At 37.2% G+C, this 20,276-nt stretch overlaps 1 protein-coding gene and 1 pseudogene across 16 annotated transcripts in view; both read right to left on the minus strand.

Moving 5' to 3' along the window:
• The window catches only part of CEP112 (centrosomal protein 112), a 551,317-nt gene that overhangs the window by 355,112 nt on the left and 175,929 nt on the right, over positions 1-20,276 (minus strand). For all 16 annotated transcript variants that reach the window (XM_031657708.1, XM_031657706.1, XM_031657712.1 and 13 more), the window contains one exon: positions 17,950-18,029. In XM_031657708.1, coding sequence (XP_031513568.1) covers positions 17,950-18,029 — 80 coding nt within the window. The remainder of the gene's footprint in view (positions 1-17,949; positions 18,030-20,276) is intronic.
• On the minus strand, positions 12,606-13,461 carry LOC108582511 (annotated as a pseudogene).

The following is a 20,276-nucleotide window of genomic DNA, read 5'->3' on the forward strand; positions in this document are numbered from 1 at the left end:
ACACATCGGATTAAAGTAAAGTACAAATGATGTTGGTGTACTATATGCAGGGAACGATTATCTCCACAGCTAAAGGAGTACACATGGACACAAAAAGAGGAAAAAATCTGAGTTCAAAACATACTGAGAACTATAAAATTCATTCTTTCATTCAAAAAATCAAAGACTTATAAAAAGATACATCACCAGTAAAGCAGAGTTTCTGTAGGTAAAATAATCCTAGAAACTTGGAACTTCATTGGCAGCTGAGCAATGTTTTTATCCAGCTGAAAACCTTCAAGAGAATATGACTATTATACAAGTTGACATGGAGAAGACACAAGACAACCCATACCCAAAATACACAGTAGACTAATGTCAGAAAGTCCCTAGAAAAGTGTACAAACAATGAGAGCTCAATAAGTGTTTGTTAAATACATAAAACACCAAGACTGGACAAAATCTCCCTTATTCATTATTGAGTAATGAGGAAAAAAATACCAATTGGAGACTAAAAGCTATTGTAGAACCAGGGGAAAAGAACAACATTCTATAAACACAGAATAAAAATCTACCATCAAAATAATCTCATATAATATCCAGAAGAAAATATCAAAAAAGTATGAGGAATCTGAAAGAAGACCATCTGTATGAAATAGAAGGTAAAATCTTAAGAATTAGCTATGACAAAAAGAGAATAATATTTAAAAGGGGGTATGATTAAGATAAAAAATAGAAAAGAAGCAAAAATGCAGAGCACCGTAAAAATTCATAATGGAAGTGGCAAAGAGCAAAAACGCAAATCAGTGATGTTGTAAAACATCCCATATACTCAGAGGACAAAAACAACATATGAAAATATGAGAAAGAAACTAGAAATATGAAAGAATGATAAAAGAGCTACAAAAGTGAAAATGGAAAAAAATGCTAAGAAAGAAAAACAATATTAGAAATAAACTCACTAAACTTACAATTTTTAAGGGAAAATTTAAAATGTTGATGTCTTACTGTATCCTAGCATAAACAGAAAAAAAGAGAATTACATGTGATTCAGATTTCTGGTTTCAAAATGGCGGCATAGAAGCTGGCTTCACTCTCCCACACAGAAAACCAAAAAACAAACATACAGCACAGAGATTATCACCAGCAATATTACACAACTCAAATATGAGAATGAGGCAGTTCCCAGGACCACAGAGAAGTAAAAAAAAAACTCTGAGCAGAGAGTAGGAGAACCACGCTTCCATATATACAATGTCCCTCCCCTCCAATCTGCCCAGGCATGCAGAAAGTTTCCCCTCAACTCAGAGTTTCTACACTAGAAAAAGATCAAGGTGAATAACCAGTTTCTCCAACATCTTGCGTTCCCTGGCAGAAGACCTGTCCCTGTCTTAAGCCACAGGAAACATTGTGAGTTCCTGAAGGGAGAAATATTCCTGATAATAGCCAGAGACAAAGGGAGAGGTGAGTCTATCATTCTCAATGCTGGAAACTCTGTTCTGTAACTTGGCCAAAAAAGACACCAAATCAGAGTGACTATTCAACAGCACAGGTCCCCTAGGCACAAACTCCTAACCCGCTTTCCCACACTACTAGGATATCCCATTTAGGACTTCCCACATTCAGGACAGGTGGCACTCTGTTTACTAGAACCAAGCAAAACCTGGGCTTAAGGTGCCATCTAGTGACAAAAAGGAGGCAGTGATCTACCCGGATAAAAAAGAAAGAAAGAAATCAACAAATCCCTAAAGCAAACATATCCAATAAAAAACAAAACAAGTCAGGCAAGGAAAACTGAATAAATAATCCTTCAATGCAAAGACACAGATGAACATCCTCAAGAAACAACAGCAAACAACGAACCATGAACTCCTCAAAGAGATAGAGCAAGGAACCAGCAACTGACTAGTGTGAAATGGTGTGAAATGGTGATATGTGAACTCTCTGACCAAGAATTCAACACAGTATTTTTAAGAAAACTCAGTGATTTCCAAGATAACACAGAAAAGCAATTCATACATTTATCAGAGAAATCTAACAAAGAAATTAAAGTAATTTTAAAAGATCAAACAAATCTTAGAGTTGAAAAATACATTTGCTGAACTGAAAAATTCATTTGAAATTCTCAATAGCAGAATGGATTAAGCAGAGAAAGACCTGTGAGCTTGAAGACTGGCTATTTGAAAACACACATTGAGAGGAGAAAAAAGAAAAAAGAATGAGAAAAAAAGAAGATCTCCTACAAGATATAGAAAATTATCTTAGAAGACAAAATCTAAGAATTATTGGTGTCCAAGAGGGAGTTGAGAAACACTGAGAGGTAGAAAACTTATTCACAGAAATAATAAAAGAAAACTTTCCAAAACTTAAGAAAGAGATAAATGTCCAGGTAAAAGAAGGTAAGAAAACACCAAACAGGGCTGGACACGGTGGCTCATGCCTGTAATCCCAGCACTTTGGGAGGCTGAGGCAGGCAGATCACGAGGTCAGGAGATCGAGACCATCCTGACTGACACATGGTGAAACCCTGTCTCTACTAAAAATACAAAAAAAAAAAAAAAATTAGCCGGGTGTGGTAGCGGGCACCTGTAGTCCCAGCTAGTCAGGAGGCTGAGGCAGGAGAATGGCACGAACCCAGGAGGCAGCACTTGTAGTGAGCCAAGATCACGCCACTGCACTCCAGCCTGGGCGACAGAACGAGACTCCATCTCAAAAAAAAAAAAAAAAAGAAAAGAAAAAAGAAAACACCAAACAGATTTAACCGAAATAAGACTATCCCAAGGCATATAAACATCGAACACTCAAAAACCAAGGACAAAGAGAGAATCCTAAAAGGAGCAAGAGAAAAGAAGCAAATAATATAAAGAAGTTCCAATTCATCTGGCAATAGACCTCTCAGGGAAAACCATACAGCCCAGGAGGGAGCAGGATGACAGTTTCAAAGTTCTGAAAGAAGAAAAAAATTGTCATACAAAAATACTATATACAGCAAAACTATCCTTCAAATATGAAAGGGAAATAAAGTCCCTGACAAACAAAAGTTGAGAGAATTCACCAACACCAGAACCATCTTACAAGAAATGCTAAAGGGAGTTTTTCCATTGGAAAGAAAAAAATACTAATGGTCAAAAAGAAAACATTTGAAGGTATGAAACCCACTGGTAAAATTAAGTATATGAACAAACCCAGAATAGTCTAATACTGTTAACTGTGCTGTGCAATTCACTCATAACTCTAGTATGAAGCCAAAAAGACAAACCTATCAAAAACAGTACTACCTACAGGAACCTGTTAGGAGACGAGCAATAAAAAGATGTGTAACTGAGACAACATAAAGTCTAAATGTGGAGAGAAAACGTATATACGTTTTTTCATGTTTTGAATAGTAAGTCCTTACTGATCAATAATAAAATTGAATGTTAATGAACTCAATTCTCCAATTAAAAGACACAGAATGGAGGGCAGAGCAAGACGGCCAAATAGAAGCTTATGTAATTCTTCCCCTCAACAGAAACACCAAATTTTAACTATATACAAAAAGCACCATCACAGGAACCACAACTCAGGTGAGCAATCACAGTACCTACTTTTAATTTCATATGGCTGAAAGATACATCAAAGAGGGTAGGAAGAACAGTCTTGAACTGCTGATGCCACTCCTCCCCCATCCACCAGCCAGATAGCATCTGTGTTCTTGGGAGACGGAGAGCACAGAGACTGTGAGGCTTTGCATTGAACTTAGCGCTGTGCTGTCATGGTGTAAAAGAAAACCAGGCTGTAGTCAGCTGACATCTGCCTGCAGAGAGAGCACCTGGACTGGCCCATGCCCAGAGGTGAATCACTCATCCCAAAGGTCAGAACTTGAGTTTCAGCAAGCCTTGCCACCACAGGCTGGAGTGCTCTGGGACCCTAAGTGAACTTGAGGGGCAGTCTAGGCCAAAAGGACTGCAATTCCTAGGGAACTCCCAGGGCTGAGCTGGGCTCAGAGCCAGTGGACTAGAGGGGCACACAACCTACTGTGACACCAGCCAGAAGGCTAAGGGAATGCCTGTATCAGCTCTCCCAAGCCCTGGGCAGTGGGCATCTGGCATGAGAAATCTGTGTGCTTGGGAGAGGAGAAGAGCAGCGACTGCAGAACTTCACATTGAACTCAGTGCTGCCCTGTCACTGTGGAGATCTGGCAGGATTCATCACCTGCTAATTAAGGAGCCCCTGGTCCCTGAATAACCAACAGCAATACCCAGATAATACACCTTGGGCATCGGGCTCTGAGATGTCCTGGCTTCAGAACTCTGGATAGGTTCATTTTATCATAACCTTCTATTACAATGGAATACAAAATAGGCCGGGCGCGGTGGCTCAAGCCTGTAATCCCAGCACTTTGGGAGGCCGAGACGGGCGGATCACGAGGTCAGGAGATCGAGACCATCCTGGCTAACACGGTGAAACCCCGTCTCTACTAAAAATACAAAAAAACTAGCCGGGTGAGGTGGCGGGCGCCTATAGTCCCAGCTACTCGGGAGGCTGAGGCAGGAGAATGGCATAAACCTGGGAGACAGAGCTTGCAGTGAGCTGAGATCCGGCCACTGTACTCCAGCCTGGGTGACAGAGCGAGACTCCGTCTCAAAAAAAAAAAAAAAAAAAAAAAAGAATACAAAATAATTCTCTTTTGGATTACCCTAGAACTCGAGTGGCCATGACAAGGAATAAAGTTTTTAAATAATTTAACTATAATATTATTCAGCAATTTCTGGTTACTTTTAATCAAACTTTGATATAATTCACTGAATTCTAGTTAAGTGGAATCCAAGTTCATTTCACACATGTCAAATATTTCCCTCTTGCTCCCCAACTCCATATGGTATCTATGTTGCGAGACGTAACGTTACACTCAGATATGAAAATCTGACATATTTTGGTTGAATAATACATTATAAATTGCATGTGTTCCTAATTTTAGCAATAATAACAATAGAAAAAATATATTCAAAAGTTACAAACTTAATAATCTTTTAATATATATATGCATCAGTTAAAAACAGCACCATATATTCTTTATTAAGTATCACAAGTTACAGGCTACTTTTACGTTGTGGTAGAATAGTGTTTAGAACTAATCTTTCAAGAATACTTTTTGAAAGTTCGAATTTGTTTTCTAAACAGAATAAAACTTATCAAGGAGACTCTACAAAGATTTTTTCGTTTACTTATTAGGTACAGAAATCTTTATGTTTACTATTCAAGTTCGCAGGCTTCCTGTCTGCCTATTTCTAGATGTTTCCTCAATTCATTTTTTTCTCCATTTTAAATATCACTATTAATTCCTTGAGATATTTTTCACCAACCTTACAAACAAAATGATCAAGTCACAATTCCTCACTTTGGCAATCTTAAAACTAAATTCAGATTTATACTATTCAGTTATACTTTAAAATCCCATACAAGACCAATTTAAGCTAGCTCTCCCTGTCTACCAAAATTCAAAATTCAAGCTCCTGGGTAAACTGGAAAGCTGTCTGCTTTTAATGCAACTTCATCCAAATTTTTGCAGTAAGCAATGTTCCATTAAAAAAACAAACCTAATCAAAAGCAAGTTCACTCTTTCTGTGAATAATCACAAGATTGTTTAGTATTCCATTTAAGTCTTTTATTAAGATTAGCGTCTAGCAAATAAAAGTACAAAAACAGTCATAATAACTTTGCAGTTTTAGTATCTTTAAGGTATTCCTATTTGACGATTAATCCCTGTTTCCACCAATATTATAAATGTTGATTTATAACAACAAGCAAGCAACAAAAGATAAATGAAGAAGATTTAAAAGTGCTATAGGAAAGCTTTTTCACTCATGTTTAAAAATATAACTCTTTAAAAATATAACTTTAGGGGTAAATAATGTTTCTCCACCGTAATGGAATATTATAAAAACTATGCATATTAAGCAAGAAAAGATATGTTTTCAGAAGCTATATGTCAGTTTGTTGGAAAAATAACAAGTAAAAGTGAGGAAAGGCTTCCAATAACTCCAATAACTTCTTCCCTTTGGTCTCAAACCGACTGGGTCCACTCACTTCTATTGGTTCTTTGATAATGCCACTGAACAGTCTAAAAGTTCTGCTTACTCCAGGGACTGAACATAGGGCAAATTCTTCTCGTATACGTGTATTCTTTTTTTTTTTAATTTTTAAGTTTGAGGGTACATGTGCAGGATGTGCAGGTTTGTTACACATGTAAATGTGTGCCATGGTGATTTGCTGCACCTATCAACCCATCACCTAGGTATTATAAACCCAGCATGCATTAGCTATTTTTCCTAATGCTATCCCTCCCCCACCACATCCCCTAACAGGGCCCAGTGAGGGTTGTTCCCCTCCGTGTGTCCATGTGATCTCATTGTTCACTTCCCACTTATAAGTGAGAACACGTAGTGTTTGGTTTTCTGTTCGTTAGTTTGCTGAGGATAATGGCTTCCAGCCCCATCCATGTCCTTGCAAATGACATGATTTCATTCCTTTTTATGGCTGCATAGTATTCCATGGTGTATATATACCACATTTTCTTTATCCACTCTATCACTGATGAACATTTGGGTTGATTCCATGTCTTTGCTACTATGAATGTGCTGCAATAAACATACATATGCATGTATCTTTGTAATAGAATGATTTATATTCCTTTGGGTATGTGTATCCTTGACAAAACATAAAAGCATGATGAAGATATATACCCAGCAGAAGTGTGTATATTTAGTTGCCAAAAGAAACATATAAGAATGTTCACTGCAGCACCTATTAATAATATCCCCAAACCAGAAACAGCCCAAATGAATACTGACAGTAGAATGGAGAAATATGTGGTGGTATATTCACTTTGAAATACTATTCAACAAATAGGCATGTAAAAAGTACAATGATACGCAACAATATAAATGAATCTCACAGACCTAAATATTGAGCAAAAGAGGCCAGGCACAAAAAAACTGCATTCTATACGACTCTATTTATGTGTAGTTCAAAAATAGAAAGTCAAAATAGTGGCTGCTTTTGAAGGTGGGGCAGTGACGGTTAGGGGCTCGGGAGGGAAGCTTCTGCAATGCTGTTAATATTCAGCTTCTTGATCTAGGAGCTGCTTACGTGGGTGTGTTCAGTTTGTGTTCTTGTTGGCATGTATGTTATACTTCAATAGAAAGTTATAAAAACTATGAGACTGCAGGATGAGTCCCCTCAATAAACTTCAGTTCATAGGAAAAAAGCTACAAGGAGTCAGAAAAGGGGTGTTATATGTCAATATCAGATATATATGAGCAGAAGATATCTCCAGTTCATGGCCAATACGGCTTGTGGCTAGGGTGGTTTCTAAAACCCATAATCTGAGAGGAAATAAACATCCTAATCTGGGCATGATAGTAAGATTTCAGAGGACAGGATTAGAGCAAGTCCAGAAACGTCACCATGCACTTTTTCCCTTGCACAGTTAGGCTTTCACTGAGTTGACCACACATGTGGTTCACCTCTCAATCTGTGGGACCCTAAAACATCATTTGGCTTCTTTTTATTGTTGTTCTTGAGACAGGGTCTTGCTCTCTTACCCGAGCTGGAGTATCGTGGCATGGTCATAGCTCACTGCAGTCTCCAACTCCTGAGCTCAAGCAATCCTCCTGCCTCAGCCTCCTTAGTAGCTAGGACTATAGGCATGTGCCACCCAGCCAGCTAATATTGTTATTGTTGTTTTTAGAAATGGGGTCTTGCTACATTGCCTAAGCTGGTTTCAAATTCATGGCCTCAAGCAATCTTCCTGCCTTGGCCTTCCAAAGTGCTGGGATTTCAGACATGAGCCATTGCACACAGCCCTCATTTAGCTTCTAATAGGAATTTTGTCCATGATTTACAGCAAAATAGTTCTAGGAGAATAGGATGTGGGGGAAAATAGGAAACACACGGAGAGCCAAACATGTAAAAAAGAACCCACTCACAGCACTTCCTTGAAAGGAAACGAACATTCCAGTTTCAACACTCCCTGTCAAGTGATTACAATACTAAGTGACCATTTGGGGCAGTTCATTTGTATCCCTGCCTGCTGTGGGGCCACTTTTGGTTCTCTTTCTCTCTCTGGTGCCATTGGCCTAATCACAAGGGAGAATGTTGTCTCTAAGGGCTCCACCATCAACCCCTAAACTAAACATCTTTGATGTGCCCCTTGGGCACACTCATTACCCTTTTCCACCCAGTTCTGTGCCCCAGAAGTGAGTCTCTTTGATCTCCATCAAACCCAAACGGCTCCCATGCCTTCGGGTTTCAAGTTGAATTCAGCAAGGAGCCTGATGATCAGAGTCCCATGCTGTTAGGGATTAAAAGAAAATGGAAAGGCTGAAGAGTTCTTGGAGTGGGGCAGGGTGAGGGGTGGGGAGGCAAGTTTTATTCCCCATTCCTCTTAGAATTCTAACCTGGCCTTGATTGTTTTTGTTCTTCCTTCCTTGGGGGCAAGAAAGTGGGTAAATTGATCTTCAAAGATTAAAACTTCACAAAATGTTAGACAAAGGAGAATGATATACAGAAGTGATCATTCCAAAAAAAGAAAAGGCAAAACTGGATTCTGTTCAAATAGACATCTTTGATATAGGTGGGAAAATAGAAGAGGGTACACCTACCTTACATGTTCTCCAGATAGTAGCTCCCTTGGCTGAGGTTCAAGTATAGTTCAAAATCTACTGCTCCATCTCTGGTCCCTGATATGTCACCAATTAGGGCATCAAAAAGTCATCCAGGACAAGTGCTATTGTTCCAGGACCCACCCAGCCCTTCCCTCAGCAGGCTTATTCAGTCCTCAGAGCATTCTGGGCATTTTTTAGGAAATACAATAAACAGAAACAGCTAAAAACAATGTATCTCTGAAATGTTATTGAAATTCCTCTTTTGAAAAATGTCTGATTTTTACCCTAACAACTGCATCCTCACCCAAATCTCATCTTGAACTGTAGCTCCTATAATTCCCACGTGTTGTGGGAGGGACCCAGTGGGAGAGACGCAGTGGGAGATAACTGAATCATGGGTATGGTTTCCCCCATGCCGTTCTGTGACAGTAAGTCTCACGAGATCTGATGGTATCTAAGGGGAAACCCCTCTCACTTGGCTCTCATTCTCTCTTGCCTGCTGCCATGTAAGCCGCACCTTTCACCTTCCGCCATGATTGTGAGGCCTCCCCAGCCACATGGAACTGTCGAGTCCAACAAACCTCTTTTTCTTTATAAATTACCCAGTCTCGGGTATGTCTTTATCAGCAGCATGAAAACGGTCTAATACAATTCCTAAATATTTTTTCATCACGGCATGTTTTGACTCAAATCCTACACCATGGGAAAAAATATACGTGTGTGTGGGTGTGTGTGTATACAATACAATAAGTTAAATTCCAGTGTTTCAAAGTTTTTAAAATCATTACATTTGTATCTTTATAAATGACGAAACAGTATTTAAAAACTCAGTATTTCACTAGAAGCCCAAACCCCACCATTAGGCAATACGTCCATGTAATAAACCTGCACATGCACCCCCTGAATCTAAAAGAAAATACTTTTTAAATCAATATTTATACTTCAGATTTCCATTTACTCAATCTATGTTATACCTATATGGAACAAAAATGTAAAACAATGCAGCTTTTTGTCAGCTGTCTCTTTGAAATTATTTGTGAAAGTTTATTAACTGTGATGAAGAAAAGGTACTCAGATGAGACTGGAAAGTTCCAGAGAAGCTCCTTGTCCTGGCACATCTGATCCGCTGTGGCTGCATCCATCCTCTCCATCATGGGCTCACCAGTGTCCCAGATTCACTGTCTCTTACATGGACTATTACGATGGCTTCATCTTCCTTATTTTCCTGCTTCCACTTTCTCATTACTTAAATTTATATTTTCTTTCCTGCCAGGGTAATCTCCCTAAAGTATAGTTCATTCATGAGATTTACTTACCCTGAAATGTTAGGATATTTAGGAACCAAAATAAGTACGCTAAAATCAGATCCAAGATTACAAAGTAATAAACTAAAAGTAGAAGATGAATCTATGTATTACACATGAATTCACACAAGAAAAAAGTCTGAAGCCTCTTACATGGAGAATATTTTTTCTTTTCATTAAAAAATCCTGGATGGGCGCAGTGGCCCATGGCTGTAATTCCAGCACTTTGGGAGGCTGAGACGGTGGCTCGCCTGAGCTCAGGAGTTCACGACCAGTCTGGGCAACACAGAGAAACCTTGTCTCTACTAAAATACAAAATAAATTAGGCGGGCATGATGGCGTGCAGCTGTAGTCCCAGCTACTCAGGAGGCTGAGGCAGAAGAATTGCTTGAACCTGGGAGGCGAAGGTTGCAGTGAGCTGAGATTACGCCACTGCACTACAGCCTGGGTGACAGAGTGAGACTCCGTCTAAAATAATAACAATAACAATAATCGTACACTTATTAAAAAGCTCTCTTTCCTATTCTATATTCCATAAGCCTCCTAATAGCCTCTCTTAACAGGCTGTGGTAGGGTGTCTTTTCATTATAGGTGAGAAAAACTCTCACCTGTTTAAACAAAAGTGTCATCCCTGACAACTCTCCATTTATTATATGAAATACACAGAAGGCTGTTCAGTCAAAAACTCAAAATAGACTTTTAGCTATTTCCAGAAACTTGGTTTATACTCTGCTCCACCCCTTACTGGCTTAAGTGATTTGGGACAAATTGAAAGTATCTCAGGACCTTGAGGAATCCTTGGACACGTTTAATTAAAAATATATGCAAAACATAAATAAATTTTTTAAAACCTTATATGCTTCCCAACTAGGGTGAGCATACAATATTTAACTACCATTAATGTTTTATTAAAATTCTTCCTTCTAAAACTTTATTGGTTTATTTTGTCTTTATTATTGTCATAAGCTGTAAAACATATGTATATATGTATGTTTTTATATAAATATAATGTCAAGATCCCTTTCGATGCATTTATACACACACTCTCAACACCTTACTCTGGGTGACAGAGTAAGGCCTCGTCTCAAAAAAAAAAAAAAAGAAAATGTTCTAAAATTGAATTATGGTGATGGTTACAAAACACAAAACTCTGTGAATTTACTAAAAACCATATATTGTGCATTTAAAACAAGTTATTTTTATGGTGTAAGAATTATACCTCAATAAAGCTATTTTCTTTAAAAAGAAAAAGCAACTGATGCCAGGAAAAGATTACTTCTTCTGGAGAACCTGTTGATATGATTTTACAAGGCAATGAGAAACTAAGTAAACAGAGCTAATATACATATATAATAGAGTCCTTATAACAATAATATTAATAATACATCTATATAACAGACACTATTCTATATGCTTTATGTAAACTCTTCTAAGCCTCTCAACAATCTCAGAGGGAAGATCTTATTATTATCCTCATGTTACAGATGTAAAGCCTAATCACATGGAAATTAAGCATCATGCCTAAGGTCACACAGTTAGTAATTTAAGTTAGAAATTGGAAGGGTGACAACTGGGTCCAGAGTCCATGCTCTTAACCCACACTAAATTCAAACTGTTCCCAAAACCACCTAAAAGAGTTCAAGTCAAAGCAAATTTAGAATTTAAATACAGTAATACTTTTATATCTAGTACAATATCTACCATTGTCTACATGTTTGTTATATTTTAATTACTTGTTAATATGTTTATACTATAAGTCATTTAAGTCTGTTCTAGAACTAAAGAAAATATTTTATTCATCATTTCTTATAAAACTTTCACTATATCAGTGTTTTATAAATGCAGGAACTTGCTGAAATGAACTCCAATAGAAATTACTAAATTATTTTTCCTATATTTACTCATTATTTAAGTGATATAATCCTGAAAGCATTTTTTTTAACTTTTAAGTCTGGGGTACATGTGCAGGTTTGTTATATAGGTAAACTTGTGTCATGGGGTTTTTGTACAGATTATTTCGTCATCCAGGTATTAAGCTTAGTACCCATTAGTTATTTTTCCTGATCCTCTCCTTCCTCCCATTCTCCATCCTGCCATAGGACCCCGTGTGTGTTGTTCCCCTCTATACGTCCATGTGTTCTCATCATTTAGCTCCCACTTATGAGTGACAACATGCAGTATTTGGTTTTCTATTCCTGCACTAGTTTGTTAAGGAAAATGGCCTCCAGCTCAAGCTATGTTCCTGCAAAGGACATGATCTCATTCTTTTTTACGGCTGCATAGTATTCCATGGTGTATATGTACCACATTTTCTTTATCCAATCTATCATTGATAGGCATTTAGGTTGATTCCATGTCTTTGTTATTGTGAATATTGCTGCAATAAACGTACACGTGCATGTGTCTTTATAATAGAACATGATTTTCTATTCCTTTGGGTACTTCTCAGTAATAGGACTGCTGGGTCAAATGGTACTTCTGTTTTTAGGTCTTTGAGGAATTGCCACACTGTCTTCCAATGGCTCAACTAATTTACACTTCCACCAACAGTGTATAAGTGTTCCTTTTTCTCTGCAACCTCACTGGTATCTGGTTTGTGGTTTTTGTTTTGTGTTTTTGTTTTTTTTTTTGCCTTTTTAGTAATAACCATTTTGACTGATGTAAGATGGTATTTCATTGTGGTTTTGATTTGCATTTCTCTAATGCTCAGTGATGTTGAGCTTTTTGCTTTTTTAAAAAAACTGTTAAGAAAATGTTTGTGGTTTTATTGTATCATCAGGCATTGAAACATCTGAACAAATCAATGTCTGGGTAGTTAAGCAGTTGCTTTCTCCTTCACTTCTTTGGATTACTAGAGCAACTTGTCAGTAGATTTAAAAAAAAAAAAAAAAAAAAGGACAACTTTTGCATTACTTAAGTCTTTCCAAGGCATGCGCTGGTACAACACTAACTTATCCCATCAAATGCAACTAGTCTAGTGTCCAAACATCATGCATAACACCTCAGTGGCAGCAGAGCACTGCGCCCACTCTCACCGCGGCGCTGCTCATTTGTGCATGATATCTGGAGCATCTGGAGGAGTGGGAATAGTACTGGGAAGAGGACAGAGGAGGAAACAGCGTGCTTGGCTGAGAGGAGGTCAGCCGAGGTTGTGCAGGGCAAGTCTGAACGCGTCATTGGTGCAAACCCAAGCATCGTTGGTGTTCTTTAATAGGAACATGTGGTGGAACCCCATGATGGGATCTTCACGTCTTAAGCTGGCCCACAACCATGCTGATGATGCAGCTATGTGGCATGGGCTGATAGTCCCGTGCCGTGAGGCTGTACTGGATTTTCTGGAATGGAAGGCTAGACAACTTCTCCACAGTGGCGGCTTTCCCATGGAACTGTTGTCCTTCCGACGTAAGGCATGACGCATCAATGTAAATTGCGCCTAGTTGGGTTCTATCTTTATCAAATAACTGGTAGCAATGTTGAATGAAGCTGGATCCAATCTGCTCCCAAATGGGCTTGTCTCCTACTCTGGAGCATCACCCAGCCTCGGGGAGACCTGAGGGGCTGGCACGATGGTGGCAGAGGTGGCAGCAAACCAGCGTGGTGTGCGTGAGCGTTTTTTCATATGATGGTTGACCACACGTATGTCTTCTTTTGAAAAGTCTATTCATGTCCTTTGCCCACTTTTTAATGGGTTTTCTTAACTGTAAATTTGTTTAAGTTCCTTATAAATGTTGGATATTAGACTTTTGTCAGATGCATAGTTTGCAAATATTTTCTCCCATTCTGTAGGTTGTGTTTCTTTTCATATTCTAGTGAACTACTACTGTACATATATTTAATACTAACTGAAAAATAGAAAGCTTGTCCATATTAGTGTCAGGGTTAAAAATATTTAGAATGTTTATGACAATGCAAAAAGAGTTTAAAATATCAGAATAAATATGTTAAGGCATTTTTGTATTTTATTATAAAAACAGAGTTTGAAAAAGTTAATCAAAAAGATGGTTTTGGAAGTTTTAACCAAATACTTTAAAATAGACTATACACTGTCTCAAAATAATGCTTTATTATGTTTACAGCACCAAAAACTTAAAAATTAACCAAACTTATAATATCCACATTTGTTGTTTATGAATTTTAGCTCCTCCGAAAATACAATTATTTGGTTTTATACCATCATCTTCCTTTCATTAGAGTCTATTTAGTTCCCCATATGCTTTAATAACTTATCTTTGAAAAATGAAAAATGAACATGTACAACTCATACCATTAAAGTTTCAGATAACTTTTCATTTCTGGAGGTTATTAAAATTATTTTCTACAGTAAAAACTAAATAGGAAGCAAAAGTGTTTAATACATATGTAGAACAAAAATTGAAAAGAATAGTAAGGTAACAACATTAAACTAGTTTCATTTCTTAGAAACAATAGCAACAGGCAAATGAGCTTTAAGGAGTTAGCATTTAAAGTGAAAAATGCTAACTACAATCCTCCTTCTTAAATAATGATAGGTTCTGAAATATCAACTTGAGCTCTAACCCAAAGATGAGTTGACAGTTTCAATTGCTTGGAGAGAGTATAAATATCAAGTACATCATCCTCTCATAGAACAGTTCCCAGCCTTTTTGTCTCTGATACAATTACTATGCCAGAATAAAGCCACTCAACTTTTCCATTAACATCTCAAACACATTATATATCATCCCAATTCACAAGACTATCCCTACATGGTCGCAAAATTCTATAATCTGAGAGAATCAAAGAACTTGACACTTAGAAGTCCTTAGGAGAAAAGGAAAGGAGAAAAGGAAAGAGTATATCTGGTCATGTAACAAGATGAAGAAGGAGAGCTGGGAAATAGAAAGAGACAAAACTAGTAGAGGCCAGCATCTCTACAGAGACAGGAGAGGATGGCACCAAACTCCCAGGATAATTTATTCTCCACTTTTCCTTCACAACTCAGTTAAAGACTTCTCCTTCTCTGAGATGCCTCCCATTACTAGTCCATCTTGCCATTACCTTATGTTTTTAAAGTATTTTGCCTTATACAGCATGTATCATGTTTTCATATGCATACAAATTTATATTTATATATCCCTGTTTTCTCTGATAGCCTCTCTACTATATGTTCAACATGCACAGAAGAAATAAACCCTTATTAAATGAAAGAAAGAGTAACTACATGAATGAATAGCACTACATTCTAAAACTGAAATTTTCCATCTTTGTGTATTTTTAAGAAAAAAAATTTGTTAATAGTAAAGGCAAATTTCTACATCACAAAGCTGTCTTGTAGCAAAATGGAACTGTCTCTGGGCCAAGCAGATCTAATGCTATTCTTAGATTCAAAAGCAGTAGCAGTCACAATATTCTCCTTTGGGAAAACAGCCAACTTGTGCTGTTTACTTTGAAGTTAGACCTCACAATAATTTAGCCTTTTACTTTCAGACTACATTATTATTACTATGCTGGGGACTGTACTGTTAAGATCATTCAGACATTTAGCCAAAATGAAAGTATTAACTATATGGAAGATGGATAAATAATCTACAGAATAATTTTATTTAACATTCTAAAATATCTTCTTTTAACTCCAAGTAAAACTCAGTATTTTGGCAAAGACCTCTGAAGTACCTAAAGAGGGTTACTTGGCTCAGAAAATGATTATATTGTATATAGAAAACTGCAGAAACTTCAGGGCTCTTTGACTATCTACCAGCACCACTAAAAGATACTATATTGTTACATACATAAACTCCTAATATTACACTGAAAAGATCTTTCTGAACTTTAATTGCTGTTATGGTCAACAAGTTAATACCTAGTTATTCGAAGTATTTCCAATCCCTAACCTGGACTGGAAAATCATTAAGAACATCATTACATCTTGAGCTGTCTTCTCAACCTTTTATTTCCTTTAGTATGATATTACAACATGTAAACATTGTAGGTACGAAACAAGTATTTGTTGTCTTACCGCTATTTAAAGCAAAGGTCCCAAATCCCCAAGCACCATACAGGTCCATGGCCTGTTAGGAACCAGGCCACAGCAGGAGGTGAACCCTGGGCAAGCCAGCATTGCCACCTGAGCTCCGCCTTCTGACAGATCAGCAGCGGCACTAGATTCTCACAGGAGCGTGAACCCTACTGTGAACTGTGCCAACAGGAGATCTAGCTTGCACACTCCTTATGAGAATCTAATGCCTGATGATCTGAGGTGGAACAGTTTCATCGCAAAACCATTCCCCACCCACCCCCTATCCATGGAAAATTGTCTTCCATGAAACCAGTCCCTGGTGCCAAAAAATTTGAGGACCACTGATTTAAAGAAATTACCTCTTCCTTAGACTTATAAAATATAAATCCATAAACCAATGAAGAAATGAAGAAAGGATAAAGAAATTTAAAAAGAACAAAGGCAAAGTAGAACAAGAGAGGAAAAGTATGGTACGTTTCATGAAGTTCATGGAGAAATCTTCATGAAGAAAGCTGTTAATTATTTTAAAGAGAAAAAAAGCAAGACTGGGCCAGGTGTGGTGGCTCACGCCTGTAATCCCAGCACTTTGGGAGGCCAGGGCAGGCGGATCACAAGGTCAGGAGTTCGAGACCAGCCTGACCAACACAGTGAAACCCAGTTTCTACTAAAAAAAAAAAAAATACAAAAATTATTCAGGCATGGCGGCACGTGTCTGTAATCCCAACTACTCAGGAGGCTGAGGCAGAAGAATCATTTGCACCCAAGAGGCGGAGGTTGCAGTGAGCTGAGATCGCGCCACTGCACTCCAGCCTGGGTGACAGAGTGAGACTCCATCTCGGGGGAAAAAAAAAAAAAAAAGCAAGACTGCCCTAGTTTTGTTCGAGATTTATTTAACTTAATACCTAATGAATATTATTGTTCTCTCCTGATTTCATCTAATTCATATTGACAAGGTAAACAAATAAGTCCCTCTGTAGATTAAAAAAATGGATATCTTGTGATGCCATAGTTTACAAATCACATTAAAATGTTCTATTCAGGAACTGAGCCAATATATTTTATTAACAAGCAAAGTGAAAGAGAAGGAATGGTTATGCCATCTTCCCAGGCAGAATATGATGTATTTGATCTTGGGTATTCTTTTTGGCCTTTCTGTAAGTCATTCTTATATGGAGGTTTAGAGAAGCAAGTAAAATAAAATTACTGATTCTCTGGGAGTTAGCTAGGTATATTGAGCTCAAGAAAGCTTCTCCTCTTAAATCACTTTTTTGGGTCAGTCAACCTATTGACCTTCCTCCAATTAAACTTTTATCATTCTGCACCAAATTGCCAAATGTCTTGAATATCTCTCCAACTAGACTGTATGGTTCTGTGGGAATGTACTACACACTGGCTGACACATGGTGGGAACTCAATATTTACTGAGTTCAGTCCTCACAGTAATTTACGTTTTAAGTTATCTAAATGAATCAATGTTTTTTCAGCTAAAAACTGCAAGGTCAAATCTAGTAATAGGAGGACCCAATCAGTTTAGTAAATGAATGGAGAAGACAAATAAAATCTAATATTTTAATGTATGCCTAAGTACACTAAAATGCTAAAATACCAAGTATATCATAAGACAAAACCTTTCCTAAATAATACCTGTGTAGTAATCCATTTTCAAATATAACAACTGAAACATTTCATTTTTCAAATTGCTCAACAAAATCTACAGAGGAATTTCTAAATGTCCTAAGACCAAAATCTCATTTTTTAAAAAATCTGTTTTTGTTTAAGAGGGAGAAAGCATCTGAAACCACTAAGTTCTATTTTCTTACATTCCTATCACTTAAAAACAGCTGAACTGATTTTTCTTTTTTTAAAAAAAAATTACTGGCTAGTAATAAAATCCTGAAGATAGAGATTTGTGATGGAAAACCGATGCAAACTAATCCATAGCAAAGCTCTTATAAAAAGATAGTGTTTAGGTCCCAGTTACTTAATTTGGCTCACAGTTTAATAAAGGGTAGTTTTAAATCAAATGCATTACAATTTTACTCACTTCAAAGCTTCCTCAAATTTATGAATTTTCTTTTGAGTATCTTCTTTTCCTTTATCAAGTTCGCTCTGTAAGTCATGAGCCTGCCATGACAAGAACATGGAAAATTTATTGGAAGACAAGTAAAGTTTACTTAAAAGAGACATACAAACAATGAAATAGTCAGTGATCACAAATCCATTTTTAATATTAAATTAGATTTAGATATTTCATGATAGAAACTTGGTCTACCATAGAATGATTTCAATACTATACTCAAATACCTATTTTCTGTTCAAAGTGAATTTCTTGAGTCTACCTGCAGGTGAATTCTTTTAAAATAAATTCATAAGTTAAAAGAAAATGAAAAAAAGGAACATTTTTGATTTTTAAAATTATATTTTAATCAAAGAAAAATCTTACAAGATTCAAGAGAATACAATAAACAATGTGTCTATATTCCCTGAACACATAATGTTTATGATGAAATGGTCTTCTCTTCCACAGCTGGGAATAATTTGTATAACCATTTACTGAGTTTTGGAAGGAAACTGCCATCCCTCCCCACCCACCATGTCTACCTCTTTCCCAAATGTGGATCATTCGAGTAAATGAGATGGCAGCATCAATAACAAGCGCTAAATGAAAATTTGTCTTCAGCCGGGCACAGTGGCTCATGCCTGTAATCCCAGCACTTTGGGAGGCCGAGGCAGGCATATCACAAGGTCAGGAGTTCGAGACCAGCCTGACCAATATGATGAAACCCTGTCTGTACTAAAAATACAAAAATTAGCCTGGCGTGGTGGTGCATGCCTGTAATCCCACCTAATCAGGAGGCTGAGGAAGGAGAATCGCTTGAACCTGGGAGACAGAGGTTGCAGTGAGCCAAGATCGCACCACTGCAGTCCAGCCTGGGCAACAGAGTGAGACTCCATCTCAAAAAAAAAAAAAAAAAATCTGTCTTCACAAAAAGCTCTTCATATCCATATGCAGATAAACACAACCAATGTGGACATTATACAGATCTTAAAATATAAAAGGGAAACTTTGGTACAGTGGACGAAAAGGAAGGAATGAAACAGCAGCCATGGCTCCACATACATGGCAACTGAGGATGCAGAGCCCAGCTGGGAGGGGAGGCAGGAAAGCTCGAGTTACTTGGTGGGGCGAGAATACCCACCCCAGACCTGCTGGTAAGCAAGGTGAGGCAGAAACGGAAACGAGTGGCCAATAGGTTCAAGAGAGAAATGACAAGAACAACAACAAAACACAAATATACTGCGACAAACCATATCAGACTGAATCAGGGCTAGCCAAAAATACCTGTAGTTAGCTATTTATATCAGTTTAAATAGAGACCTATTTAACTCAACCCTATCTTTAACCTCTTCTTTTTAAAATTCTTTTGGATTTCTTCTCTCAGTGTTTTAGTAAATAAATACATTAATAAAATCAGTTTGCTTATAAACTAAAAGAAAGTAAAGGTAGACAGGAAATTTTCCAAGATAATATCGAAAAGCTTCTATGGGCTGCTATGATGATAATCTCAAAACTAAGAATACACCGAGAGGCAGAGAAGAAAAAGCAAGAGAATTAGAAACCAGTAGCCACTCTCCCCCATATTTTAAATGGTAAATTTAAAGTATCTCATAAAGACTATTTGTCTTATGAGAAAGAGAAAGACCAACTTGCCTTGCAAACTTTTGCCACTACATTTATTTTATTTTACATGGGGGAAAAAGAAGTCTGTTGTTCAAGTTTTTAACATGTTCAAGTCTCAAATTATTATTTTGGATCCCTAATATGCATTACAGTGTTTGGCACACAGTAAGCACACTACACTGGAGTACAAACATTACTAAAGCACCAAAAGCACCATTTCAATGCAAAACTAGTCTTTTTAACGTGGAGAGTCAAAGACTAAAACCTCAAAATGAAATTCAGATACAACCTAATGCAAAGATCCTGGAAACATGTTTTTATATCAGTAAAAAATAAAATCTTAAGTGAAAAATCACCCAGCAGCTTAGGAAAAACACACAGAGAAAAGTAAATGTATTCAAGTAAAAGGTTGGGGGAAGGACAATTCAGAAGAAAGTTAAACGGAGAAACTAGTAAGTGAAATGTTATCTTACACTGGTGTTTACTTACACATATTTACCTATCCTTTTGCTTTAATCGTTCTTTGTTAGTCAAGTTCTCCTGCAAGCTGAATTCAGCCCAAATCATACACTTTCTTCTTTTAATAGAGGATGTTCTTAGATTCATTGCTAGCACTAAAATATTATTATTTATGCCATTTTTTCCTGTTTCCTAATTTTTTATGTTACTTTTTATACATGGCATTTTGT

This window comes from Papio anubis, chromosome 17 (assembly GCF_008728515.1).
Source record: "Papio anubis isolate 15944 chromosome 17, Panubis1.0, whole genome shotgun sequence".
Classification (NCBI taxonomy): domain Eukaryota; kingdom Metazoa; phylum Chordata; class Mammalia; order Primates; family Cercopithecidae; genus Papio; species Papio anubis.